The sequence below is a fragment of the Marmota flaviventris genome, chromosome 17 (genome assembly GCF_047511675.1).
Source record: "Marmota flaviventris isolate mMarFla1 chromosome 17, mMarFla1.hap1, whole genome shotgun sequence".
Lineage (NCBI taxonomy): Eukaryota > Metazoa > Chordata > Mammalia > Rodentia > Sciuridae > Marmota > Marmota flaviventris.
In genome coordinates, this window is record NC_092514.1 from 21,031,532 (window position 1) to 21,045,016 (window position 13,485).

The following is a 13,485-nucleotide window of genomic DNA, read 5'->3' on the forward strand; positions in this document are numbered from 1 at the left end:
CACAGAGCTGCTAATGTAACTGGAGCTCAGGCTGCCGAGGTGTGCACTCACCAGGCGGTTTGCAAGGGAGATGGTGCCTGCGGTCATTTCAGCTTCTTGCTGACATCTGAGTTTGTCGGCAGTTGCTTTCTCAAACTTGGCAGTGAGCTTTGCCAGGTTTTCATTAAGGTGCTGTTTAGGAAGGAGCAAAAGGTCTGTCAGTAATCCCAGCTCAGGTCACCTCCAGTGCTTCTGAGATGAGGGTTCATGTGATTATAGAAGAAGTTGTTGGGCTGTGGGGAGCTTAAGGGCCTGGGAAAGCAGGGTAGGGAAGGAAAGGAGCCAACTAAATGATCTCAAGTGGAGTCCCAGGGAAGAAGTTGGCTTTATACCGTAGTGAGGCTATAGAGTGGGAATGCAGAGATTTCTCATCCAAGGTGAGAGAGCTGAGCTCCCACACTCCAACACCTCAGTCATGGGGTAAAGGCTATAGGAGGTGAGACTGATGTGGGAGGTGGGGTGCATACATCCCACCTCTCTTTGTATTGGGGAAAATTGGGTTCTTGTGGTCTGACAAAATGGTGCAAGTCCTGCTACTAAAAGCAAAAGCACATTAAAACTGGGGGAAACTAAAACATGGTCCAGAGGATACCAGGGCAGTTCTTCCTGGATCACTGACTGTACCTTCTGTGTCTAGTCAGGACAGGGCTGTCTGAAATCTCAGTCCTCCTTTGACTAGAAGGCCTTAGACCTATAGGACAACTCTTATATAACCTCATTGCTTGTTTCCTGTTATTGCAAAGTATGGGAATATTTTTGAAAAAGTCATAGTTTTGATTTTTAAAAAAAAATTATTAAGAATCTAGGACTGGGGCTGGGGTTGTGGCTCAGCGGTAGAGCACTCACCTAGCATGTGCAAGGCCCTGGGTTCAATCCACAGCACCACATAAAAATAAATGAACAAAATAAATGTATTATGTACAAATAAAAAATAATCTAGAACTGGAGCATAAAGCATTTGATGCCCTCAAGAATACATATTTGTATGTATAAAGAAAACACAGGAGATACCTACAAATGTGTCCCATGTGTGTGCAGTGACTGGGGTTCAGGCTGTTCTGTTAGCCATTACTAAAGTCACAAGAGAAATAAATACAAGGCCAAGTTTACACAGCCAAGTAGGTTTAAGAGCAGGTGGTGAGCCATCTGATTAATGATGGCAGACTGGCCACTCATTTCCCACCTCTCTTCCCCAGACTTCTCTAAAATGATTGCAAAGCAATTAAAAAAGCCATATAGCCCTTAACAGCAAGCAAACTGGTGAAGGCTGTTGGAGGATGAGGCTTTCCAAAAGATCTTTGGAGGGTCCTGCTATGGAGGGAGTGCAGAGCAGGAGGAGGAAAGAGGAAGCTGCAGCTCCCATATCTCACCAGAGGGGGAGCTGATGAGCCCACAGAGCCCCACTGTGAGTTGGAGATTTGGGGAATGTCAGGTGTGATGGGGGAGAGAGGAGCTGGAAATAGGGGGGCTCATTGGGAGCCTATGGATCCACTTCATATCTCCATCCCCATGTCCAGCATTCAATGCCCCTCGGCACCTAGGCCACCAGGCAAGAGAGTCAACAGGGGCAGAGAAAAAGCACCATATTTTGGCATTTAGGGAGCATCCAACGTAACTTATTTGATTTGGAAAACAAATATACCAGTCAGCTCTGCACTTACCTGCAGAACTAGAATCAGCAGGTTTTTTTTTTTTTGCCTTTCTGAATATTTTTATTAGAATATTATAACTGCACATAATAATTGGGCTCATTTTGACAAAATCATACTGAATGGGATTTGGTTTACTCCATTTCAGTCCCTAGTACCCCCTTCCCTTCTCCTGCTCACTCTCCCTATTCCCTTTCTCTAATCCTACTGGTCTTCCTTTCACTTGTTTATTTATTTATTTATTTTAAAATTTTTTAGTTGTAGATAAACACGATATCTTTATTTTTATTTGTTTATTTTTATGTGGTGCTAGGGACCGAACCCAGGGCCTCATGCATGCAAGGCAAGTGCTCTACCACGGAGTCACAACCCCAGCCAATATTTATTTATTTTTGATTGCTGCCTTACACATATACTTAAAGGTGGAATTCATTCATGCACATAGCATGATTTTGTCAAGTGCATAGAATCAGTTTTTGAACATTACCTCTTATAAACATGAAAGAACAAGAAGATGTTAATGAAAACTTAGGTTAAGGTAAATAAGAGGAAAATGAGGGTCTGGAAAAAGAGATAATTCAGTAACAACAACAGCAATGTTAAAACCTTTTCCAACTATTTTATCAGAGATATGCAAGATATTTCACCCCTCAAATGAGAACAGGATGCTACCAAAACAACTCGTGGCGATGACCAGTATTGCATTGTTAATTTACAATATATTAAGTTCAAGGGAAGGGCTAAAAGAGGAATTTGAGGAAATCTCCTAGAAATGACAAGAAATCATACAGTGACAAAAAGAAGGGAAATAGAGGACTATGTCAGGAGGGCTGTCATCTAACCAATATGCATTCCAGAAGATGGGACGAAAAAGAAGACAGAAGGATGAGATAATACCAAATAGTTTCCAGAGCTGAAGACAGTAAGTCTTTACATGCAGAGCACAACGAATACAAAGAGAATGACAGCTAAGCACAACAGTGTAAAGTTTCAGATACTAAGAATAAAGAGAAGGTTGAAAGACTTCCAGAAAGTTGAGTGTGGGGGGGGAACAGCATTCACAAAGGAATGGGACCCCAATGGTTCATTACACTTCTCACCAACAACAGAATAAAGCACTCTGTGTTTCAAGGGGAAAAAATAGCAACTCGGAATTCAAAACTTGGCAAATTAATTGTTACTTCAGTTAAACAAAAAGGCATTTTCAGACTTTTTAAACTATTCAGATAATTTACCTCTTACTTATGTTTTTTGAGAAAGTTTCTTGAGGATAAGCCATAGAAAAATTAAAGAAGAAACCCACTTTATGCATCCTGAATATAAAATTCTGTACTGGAAATTATCCTTAAATTCTAACCACAAAGCATGCATGTGGCAGGTATCTATGTGTGTGCATGTGTGAGCATGTATGTGTGTGTCTATGAGTGAGAGTGTGTTTGTGTGTATGACTGGAGAAGGCTGGAAGGGCTTCAACAGCAAATGGGGAGGAATTTTCTTGCTCTGAGTGAGCCTGTATATTAGGGACAGGTGATGGCCTTTGTCCTCTGGTATTAGCAGGGACAGTTCACATTCTCTTGATGTTAATAGGCACACGAATAAGCAAAGGATGGAGAGGAGGTGGTTAAAAGCAAGAATATATATATTTTTCCACTAGAAAATATTTTGGCAGAACAGAAGTGCCTCCCTAAGGTAGCCAAGGATTTTAAACATATTCTTATTGCTTTCACAGGTTGAGTGGGCTCATCATGTGAATGTCGGCTACTGAAAAGGTATAAACATTTTGAAAACATCCCCTTTGCACCAAATGTTCTTTTAGTTAAAATAGCTTGAGTAGAGAGTCTCAAAAATTCTCTTGTTATTCTTTCCTGGGAGAGACTGAAAAACATGAAATTATTGGGAGGTCTTTTCCTCCCAGAAATCTGGAATGGGGATATCACAGTATTTTACACTTGGTGTTCTTTGAAGAGGAACTGCTATGGAGATTATCACCTGTTTTAAATAAATGTTCCATGAACATCTGGATTTACAAAGCAAGCATTTTAGAGATCAGCTGCTTTACCAAAACCTTTATTATTATTATTATTATTATTATTATTATTATTACTATTATTAGTGGTGCTGAGGATCAAGCTCATGGCCTCACACATGCTAGGAAAGTGCTCTACCACTGAGCTACATCCCCAGTCCCAAAGTATCTTTCAAAAATAGAGATTGGTGGCAAGGATCTTCGAATTAGAGACATTAGTCACAGGTTTTCATTTAGCAATCAATAAACCCACGCCACATGAGGCATGCCGCACGTCTAAAATCCTGCTTTTGACAATTTGTAAGACCTGCTTTATCGTCATGACAAATGTGCAGCAAGCGTCTCATTTGCCTGGAATGCAGGTGTAGAAATTAAATATCCAGAAAATTGTTTGGATTGAAGTTGATTACGGGAGCGACTGAATTCTTGCGTGCAGTGGACATGCATGTGATAGACAGTGTGTGAGGCAAAGGAGGGCAGGAGAGGTAGAGGGGCAGCAGCGAGACCACAGGCTGTTCCTGCTGCTCCCTCTGTCCTGGGCAGGTCTGGCTTCAAGCTTTACTTGTGCAATTTCCTTTAATCCTCACAACAATCTGGTGAAGCCATTTCTATTATTGTGTCCATTTTACTTTAGGAAACTTTAGTTTGGGCATTCTAAAGACACCACCAGTAAATATCACAGCTTGGTTTGGAATTAAAGTCTATCGATGAACATATTTTTAATTTCTGAGCTATCCCCAGGATTCTAATGTCTATCTTTTACTTTTGAAGTTTTCATTTTCATGGTCAAGGTGAAGTTCAAGAGGACTCCTCTCTAAAATAGATGTGAACCCAAGATCGCCATCCCCTTCCCCCAGTGCTGGGTGAAGCACATATGCTAGTGCTACCTATGTAATGTTTAATATAGCTAATGACCCTTATAGTTTTGGACAATGGAACACCCCTGAAATCATAGTATACTGCTTGCTTTTTTTTCTTTTTCCCCAGTACTAGGGATTGAATCCAGGGGTGCTCTACCATTGAGATACATCCTAAGACCAGCTCTTATTATTTCTTTTATTTGGAGACCATGTGTCACTGAGTTTCCCAAGCTGGACTTGAACTTGTGATCCTCCTGCCTCAGCCTCCCGAGCCACTGGGATTACAGGTGTGTGCCACCACGCCCAGCTATACTGCTTGCTTTGAAAAGCATCCATAAAACAATGCAGATAGCATAAGACATGTCCACACTGCTGAGTGTGACACAGACACAGTTGGCCAGAAATGAAGATAATTAGGTACCAAAGGTGAAGCGAGGTGGCTAAAACCTACATTTCAAAGGGGATGAGGAGGAAAGAATCTTGAAGTCTTAACTTTTTGGTCTTAACTATCAAATGTGCAAAAAATGTTAAATTCACTTTAACATTTAACATGGTTAATAAGAGAACAGTCAGCTCCATGATAATACTGTGTGTCTATGATATATCTACCTATCTGTCACCCTTTCTTTCTTCAGAGAAAAAGGAAAAAAATCTTTTCAGACCAGAATTGTAAGCCAGTGGTTCAGGGGATTTGTCTTGTTTGGCCTAAAAGATGTTAGAGAAAGAAATATAAAGAGTTGCCTCTGTTGACAAATGAAATTTTGTTAAAAAAAATAAAAAAGGTGGGGGAGCTGGGTTGTGGTTCAGCGGTAGAGCGCTCGTCTAGCACGTGCGAGGCCCTGGGTTTGATCCTCAGCACCATATAAAAATAAATAAACAAAATAAAGGTATTGTGTACAACTACAACTAAAAAAATGAATATTAAAAAGGGGGGGGGTGTTTCCTATTTCTCCTTAGATATCATGTTAGGCACTGGGTCATGGCCAGAGAAGGGTGTTTGAGAGGCTGCACTGTTTGCAATGGGGTGAAGAAGGGGCTGGGGTCCACTCACAGCAATCTTGGTTTTGATGGCCGCCAGCTTCTCCTGAGCAGCTGTGAGCTCCGAGGTGGCTTTGCTTAAAGCTTGGCGCTTGGGTTCCACATCACAGAACACCTCATAGAACCTCACGATGTTTATGACCCAAGAGCAGAGGCCCGAAGCTGCGTAGGACTTGGTGGCCACGAACTCAGGATTGAACTCAGGGTCTTGCAGATATGGCCTGATGGCTTTGAGGCAATTCTCGTGAATGTTCTCCTTGTCAAAGTGGATCAGGGAATCCAGGAAGCTGTCCACTTTGGTCATGGTGACCTTAGCAGCCTTCCAGCTCCGGTCCTTGGGCACCTTGCCCCCTGGGGCCATGAGCACCATCACTGCGGCACTGACGTTGCTGACAGCTGGAGGTGGGGAACCAAATGACTTCAGCTCTGTCAGGTTGGTCTGAGAAAAGAGAAGGAGGTCATTAGAGGGAAAACGAATGAGTTTTCTTTGTCCTCTCGGCCACTAATGGAGTTAGGCTGGGGAGCAATCAATCTGAATGGGCTGCTTTGAAGCCTGCAGCAGCCCTCTGAATTTTAAATATCATGACTCATCAAAAGGAAACCAAAGCTACTCCCCAGTGACTTCAGACTTCCCTGAATGGTTAGACGGGACTCAGCTATGTTCTTTCAAAGCTTTAACTGACTCTCAGCCCATTAGAAACACACAATTATTTCACATTCAGCTGAAAACTATAAGGATGCCAACATACTCTGAAATATGCAGCATGACATGAATAAAAGATAAGGTTATTATAAATTAATTTCCACCCCGGATTGAAGAGAATAGCACTGAAACTCAACTAATTTTTTCTTTCTTTAATTAAACTGCTTTGTTCCATGAGCTCGTTCTAACTACTCTTGACTGTCCTGATAGCAAAGTGGCATTTTTTCTGCCAAGAAATAATTCAGACAGAAAGCCAGGCACGGCTCCTGAGTCAGCTGCCCCTGCCCACTCGCAGGTTTGTCCTTTGTTCCAAGTCTCACTTGCGCTAGAGAGATGTGGCTAAAAGGATTGACCTTGGCAAATCACTTAAACTTTCCGGGACTTGATGCCCTCACGTGTAAATTGGGGTCAGGGGCACCCACTAATTCATGTATAAAATTGTGTTCTAAATGCTCATGAAGTTGATGTGAGACTCTATCTGATATTCCACGGGACACCCAGGAACGAAACCACTCGCTTATGGGGGAACATCTTGATTTCAGAGATGAAAGCCTTTTCCAAATTTACTCGAGGTGCACTTGAGCCTGGAAATCCACCAGTGAAGGGGGACTATTTCTAGCTCCTAATGGAAAGATTGAGGAAGATGCTCCTTTTGTTCCTGAACTGTTTTCACATGTGGTTATGACTCCCCAGCAGGGGCAGAAATGAAGGATGGCATAGGTGTGTGAGGGATGCTAGCATACCTGTAGTGGTAGCCTCCATGGAGGTGAGAGAGGGCAAAGGGAGAAAATAGGCACAGACAGAAATAAGAAATGGCATCATTTAAAAATTAATGCTTTGGGCATGATGGTGCATGCTTGTAACCCCAGTGGCTTGGGAGGCTGAGGCAGGAGGATCCTGAGTTCAAAGCTAGCCTCAGCAACTTAATGAGACCCTGTTGGAAGGAAGGAAGAAAGGAAGGGCTGGGGATATAGCTCAGTGGTTGAGTGCCCCTGGGTTCAGTCCCAAGTAAAAAAACCAACAACAAACAAAACCCCTAGGAAATGATCTGAACATGGATTCTCAAGACAATAACAATGGGGTAGGCAGCAATGGTACTACTAACAGAAGCCCAAGGTTGGCAGAGACATTTCTCAAGAGGCCACTATCAAACGTTGGGCAGCCTTGGTTCCACTCCTGTCCTAGGGCTATGACTTTAGCTGTGGCCTTGACTGCTTTTCTCCAGGTACTTGCCTAATTAATTTGTCCTTTCCCCAAAATTTTCTCAAACTTCTCAGGATGGTCCACATCACCTTCCTTAACACCAACTGCTACCTTCTGCCTCCTACCACTGATCCTCACCAGCTGCCAGGGCTCGGGGCTCCTCCACGCTGTGCTCCACATTTTTCTTTTTTATTCCACAGCATCTGTCATGCTGTATCCCTTCGTGTAAATTACCTCTTCCTTATGCTGATGGTGTCTCGCCTCTGCTAGAATATGAGCATCCTAGAGACACAGCTCTTCTTTTTTTTTTTCCTGCCTAGTCCACTAAAGGCAGTCCATAAATCTTCATTGAGTGAATAAATAAATAAACAAATGTACGTCCAGAGTCATTCACAGGACAAAAATTTAATAAGTGCCTAGTACTGTTTTGTGGGATGAAGATACTTGGAACACAAGAGAGGAAAAGTCCTTTTACTTATTCAGCTGGGGGAGATGGTCAAACAAAGAGATAATCTTTGATATTTTTGACAGTGAGAAGATAAACAAACCAGGGCTAATGGATAGAGACTACTTGGGGAGGTGATAATACCATGTTAGCTAAGAAGGTAGGTCTGCAGAGGCCTCTTGGAGAACCTGACTTTCCAGCTGGGAGCTAAAAGATAGGAGCAAAGCAGTTCTAGAGAGATCTGCAGGACTGTTGCAGGCTGCTGAGTCAGCAATGGAGAGGCCAGAGGCAAGAAGGCACTGGGCCATGATGTAGGGGTCAGAGGAGTCAGGAGATTGGTGGAGATGAAACTGAAGGCGCAGTCAGGGCTAGACCATGGGGACTGTAGGCACCATGGGGAAGAGTTAGGATTTTATTCTAATTTCAGCAGGCAGCCACTTGGAGGCCTTAGACAGCAAATGAAATTATCTGCTTTATGCTTTAAGAGGGTCACAAGAGAAAATTACAACATATCTAGCTTTGCAGATCTTTATTGGCTTTGGTTTGTGATTCTAGATTCTGGCAGCAATTCGAACAAAAACAGGTCAGAATGCTCCCTGACTGCACCGGTGGGTTATGTTTACAGCCAGAGAGAAGGAGGTGACCTACAGGAAGCAGAAAGAAGTGAGGTACAGAGACGGCGCCACAGGTTACAGCTTGACCTTGGCCTTATTGGAACCTGCTTTGAACAGCGGGTCCTTGGTTGGCTGAAACTCTGCTGATGGGATGGGTTAAGACGTGGTTATTCATTATGAGAGGAGGTTGTAGACTCTCTTCACTTCAAGATAGGCTATGGTTCACTCTGTATGGAGAAACCTTTAGGCCAAATTTAAAATATGTCCAGAGGCATATTTTAATGAACAATTAATGACTTATGAATGTTATTAATTATTTTTTATAAAGTGTGATTTTTAAATAAGCAATGCACTTTTCTCTCTTACAGGTACATAATTGATTGGGCCAACTTCCTAAAGGTCAAACTTAATTCAGTTTAACCAGAGTGTGTTGCAGTGTGGGGGACAGGGCTGGGGTGTACCCGCACTGTCAAGGGAAGCTGCTTTAGTCATTTACGAAGAAGGAGACTGAAGAGGGCTTGGTCCAGGTTTTTCCCCAGTGCACGTGATGAGAAATGATTGGAACTGGAACCCATTTGGGGTAGTATAGTCAGAGCTTACTGACAGGCTCAACAAGAAGTGAAAAAAATTCTTCAGCAGGATTTTTTTCATCCTTCAGATGGATGAACCCAATTTATGCAAAACAAATCGAATCTCAGGAAACCTAGGTCATTTCCAAAAATTTACCTCATGCAGGATGCTTTGATGAATGTGATTCTATATAGATCTGTGTGAAAAATCTTAGAGTCATTTTTTTAAGGATAATAATATTCCTGGAAGTGGATTGGTTGGGTCAAAATGCAGAAACATTTTTAGCATTCCTTGTGTATACCATCAAGTTATTTCCCAGAAATTCAATGACAAGTGCTCAAGAGAGCCTGACACATGCCCATTCTTTTCAATATTTAATTTGATAAGTTGAAAATGATATCACAACATTGGTTTAATTAATTTACATATCTATATAGTAATATACACACACCCAGACACATACATATCCCTATTTATGTTAACCTTCTTTTTCATGCAAAGCATCTTGAACATTCTAATGTTATTAATTATTTTTATAAAGTATGATTTAAGATATGAAATGCAGTTTTCTCTCTTACAGGTACATAATTGGCTCAACTTCCTATTGTTTCACATTAATAGTTGATTAAAGGATATTAACTTTTAATGATATTAGAGACAAAACCCAAAAATCCAAACTGGACTTCAATTAGATTTGTATTTGACTTATGAATAAATTGGGGGAAATAGTGGCATCCTTATGAAATTGAATCTTTCAGTATACAAACTTGGCATATGTTTATTCACATTTTTTTTAATTCACTAAGGATGTGCAGTTTTCTTCACAGTTTCAACAGATTTCCTTACACTTATTTGGACCCTGTGTTTTGGTTGTTACTTTGAAAATACATTTTCCAAATGGCTTTTGTGGATATTACGGAAGCTATTACATTTTGTAATCTCTTTTGTAATAAGCCCTTAACCTTTCACATTTATTTACTATATTTTATAACGTGTATGAAGAATAAGACATTTATCTGCTATTGATAAGATTCATATGATTAATATTTTTCATTTATTATTGCATTGTTTAGGAATCTAGGATAGATTTTTTTTTTTTTAGTAACAGTAGAGAGGGGGCAACCACAGTGTCTTTTCTATGTGAATGGAAATGTCTCTAGTGGCCTACTATTAAATAGGATGTTTTGCCCTTGGATTGGGATTGATTGCCTTCTGTTAGCAAAAAAAATCTAATTATCCTTTTATCCCTACTTTACTAAGAGCTTTAATAAGCAATGAATATTGAACTGTGTTAAATACCGTTTTGACATTTCTCGGACTAAAAAGCTTTTCTCCCTTGCCGTATACTGGATAAACCTTTCTGGTGGCTGGCATATGGGTGTTTGAACACATTGCCGGAGTTGATGGACTGGTATTTTTTATGCACATACCTTATACCATCATTCATAAATTAATCTGAGGCTGTGTCTATCACTTTTAGTATTGAGCTGAACACCTTAAGGAGAACCTGAGAAGTTCCACAGGGAAGAAGTTTGTCTATTATCCTAGCATTCCCCAAATGAATAGATTATAAAATCTAAGTTTATGTTACTTGTTAGGTTAAAAGACAAAGAACAGACCGGGAGAAAATACACACACACACACACACACACACACACACCAAGGAATTAATAGGAAACATTTGTAAAGAATAACTGTAAATCAATAGCAAGAAGAGAAACAATCTCAAAAGAAATGGGCAAAGAACCTGAACAATTGATGAACCAAAGAAGGTCTAAATATTTGGAAAGATTCTTGGTCTGTTTAGATTGAAACCATTTAAAATTAAAGTATTATTTATAGAGCTTTCTCTGACTTCTGTAGCAAATTACCACAAATGTAGCAATTCAAAACAACCTGGAGTTATTAGTGTGCGGTTCTGGAGGTCAGAAGTCCTACAGTCAAGGTGTTGGCAGGACTGGTTCTTTCTGAAGGCTCTAAGGGACAATCCATCCCATGTCTCTGCCAGTTACTAGATACTGTTGCTCCTTGGCTCACGGCTCCATAACACTCCAACTTTCCATTCCTTCTATCATCAGTCACCTTCTTTCAACCTTCCGTCTCTCTCTTCTGCAGACTCTGTGATTACATTTAGAGCCCTCACAATAATCCAGGATAATCTCCCTACCTCATGGCCTTTCACTTCATTATATCTGCAAAATCATATCTGCCATATACAGTAACATTCCTATGTTCTTTGGATTAGGATATGGCTCTCTGGGGGAGAGGCATTATTCAGACTGCCACTTTGTTCTACCAAACAGTTGTACTTATTTGGCCCAGAGAAATATTTGCACTTATGCAATTAAGGTGTATGTACCAAGATATTTGTCTCAGGAGGAAGCCCTACAAGCTCAATGAAAAATGAATGAATACAATGCAGTACAATTATAACATGGAATACTACTTGCAATAAATAAACGAGGTTTCAACATAGGTACTCACAAGAAATGACCTTGTTTCAAGAGAGAAAATAAGTTTCCACATATAAGTGAATTCATGCAGCATTTTTCTTTCTGTCTGGCTTATTTCACTTGGCATAATATTTTTCAGATTTAACCATCTTGTCACAATACAGCAGCATCTCTTTCTTTTTAAAGGCCAAGTAGTATTTCATTGTACGTGTTACATTTTCAATTCATCTCTCTCTCTCTCATACACACACACAAATGCCATACCACAAGATAAGCTGATTGCTTTGTTAATTTTCTTGACTATAGTAATTATTCACTATGTATACCAAATCACCATGTTTACACCCTAAATATATACAATAAAGAAACAATGGGGCTGGGATGTGGCTCAAGCGGTAGCGCGCTCGCCTGGCATGCGTGCGGCCTGGGTTCGATCCTCAGCACCACATACAAACAAAGATGTTGTGTCCGACAAATACTAAAAAATAAATATTAAAAAAAATTCTCTCTCTCTCTACCTCTATCTCTCTCACTCTCTCTTTATAAAAAAAAAAGAAAAAGAAACAAGAGAAAATAAGTTGGTAGCATTTATTTGCATTTAAAATATGGCATATTTTAGAATGTATATATGGTATGTATGCATTTGTTCAAATGTAAATGCATAGAAAAATTGTTGAATTAGATACACCCAAATTATCTTCTGGGAAAAAAACTGGGGCTGGAGTAGAAAATGAGAGTGACTTCATATTTGACCCTATGTAGCCTATACTATTTGAATTATTTTTAACAATAAAAATGCCGTTACATATTATGTGTGTAATAAAAATAAATTTGCTATAAAAATGCATGGGAAATAGAAAATTACAAGTAATTTTGTGGAGGGAGAAAAGGCCATGACATTGCAAGATATACCATTCCTAAACTAAGGCAGGAAAAAAAAAGTATGGGATTTATTTCAGTTTAGCTATAAAAGCAATATAAAACTGCTGAGATGGAGACAGAATGTGCAGAGACGTAGTTCCCGCCTCTGATTTACAGGTATTCTTTATGTATGAACTAAAAATTTATAGTTAACTTTGAAAATAATGAGCAAACAGGGAAATGGTCCTTAAATACCAAAGTTCTGTGAGTGCAGAAGGGTTTGTGGTGTCCTGCAGTCCGTGGGATCATGAAGCGATATGTCCTTATGACATGTTGTACACTCAGGACCATTCTACTCCATCAAAAAAAAGAAGTGCTATTTGAGACTCTGTTATGGTCTGGGTACGAGGTGTCCCCAGTGAGCTCCTGGAAAGGTAGAACTATTCCGAGGTACAATGATCACTTTATGAGGGCTGTAACCTAATCAGATCATCCTAGTTTGACAGGACACACTGGGTGGCAACTGTAGGCAGGTAGGGCATGGCTGGAGGAGGTAGGTCACTGGAAGCATTCCTCTCCCCAACCCCTGCCAATTCTGTTTCCAGTCCCCACCATAAGCCCAGCAGAGTTCCTCTACTGGGCTCTTCCCAAGATATGCTGCCGCACCTGGAGCTCAGAGCAATTCAGTAGACTCTCTATGGACAGAGACCTCTGAAACTGTGAGCCCCAAATAAACTTTCCCTTCTCTAAGCTGTTGTTGTTGGTCATAGTGATCAAAAGCTAACTAAAACAGACTCATTAATAGGTTGCCCACCTGCAGGTTGTGATCACTGGCCTACAGTTAAACTTCTTAGTGATGTCATGGGACTATTAAGGATGGTCGACTCACCCTCAGAACCCTTACCTGGGGACCTCACTTTATATTTATTTATTTAAAATTTTGAGACAGGGTCTCATTAAGTTGCTCAAGTTGGCCTCAAACTTGAGATCCTCCTGCCTCAGCCTTCCAAAAAGCTGGGGTTAC

General features: G+C 40.6%; 1 protein-coding gene across 1 annotated transcript in view; it reads right to left on the reverse strand.

The window, feature by feature from the left end:
• Dnah9 (dynein axonemal heavy chain 9) overlaps nucleotides 1–13,485 on the reverse strand; it is a 332,320-nt gene that overhangs the window by 87,308 nt on the left and 231,527 nt on the right. The window contains exons 50-51 of the mRNA XM_027954056.2: nucleotides 5,626–6,051; nucleotides 52–171 (exon numbers count right to left, since the gene is read on the reverse strand). Coding sequence (XP_027809857.2) covers nucleotides 52–171; nucleotides 5,626–6,051 — 546 coding nt within the window. The remainder of the gene's footprint in view (nucleotides 1–51; nucleotides 172–5,625; nucleotides 6,052–13,485) is intronic.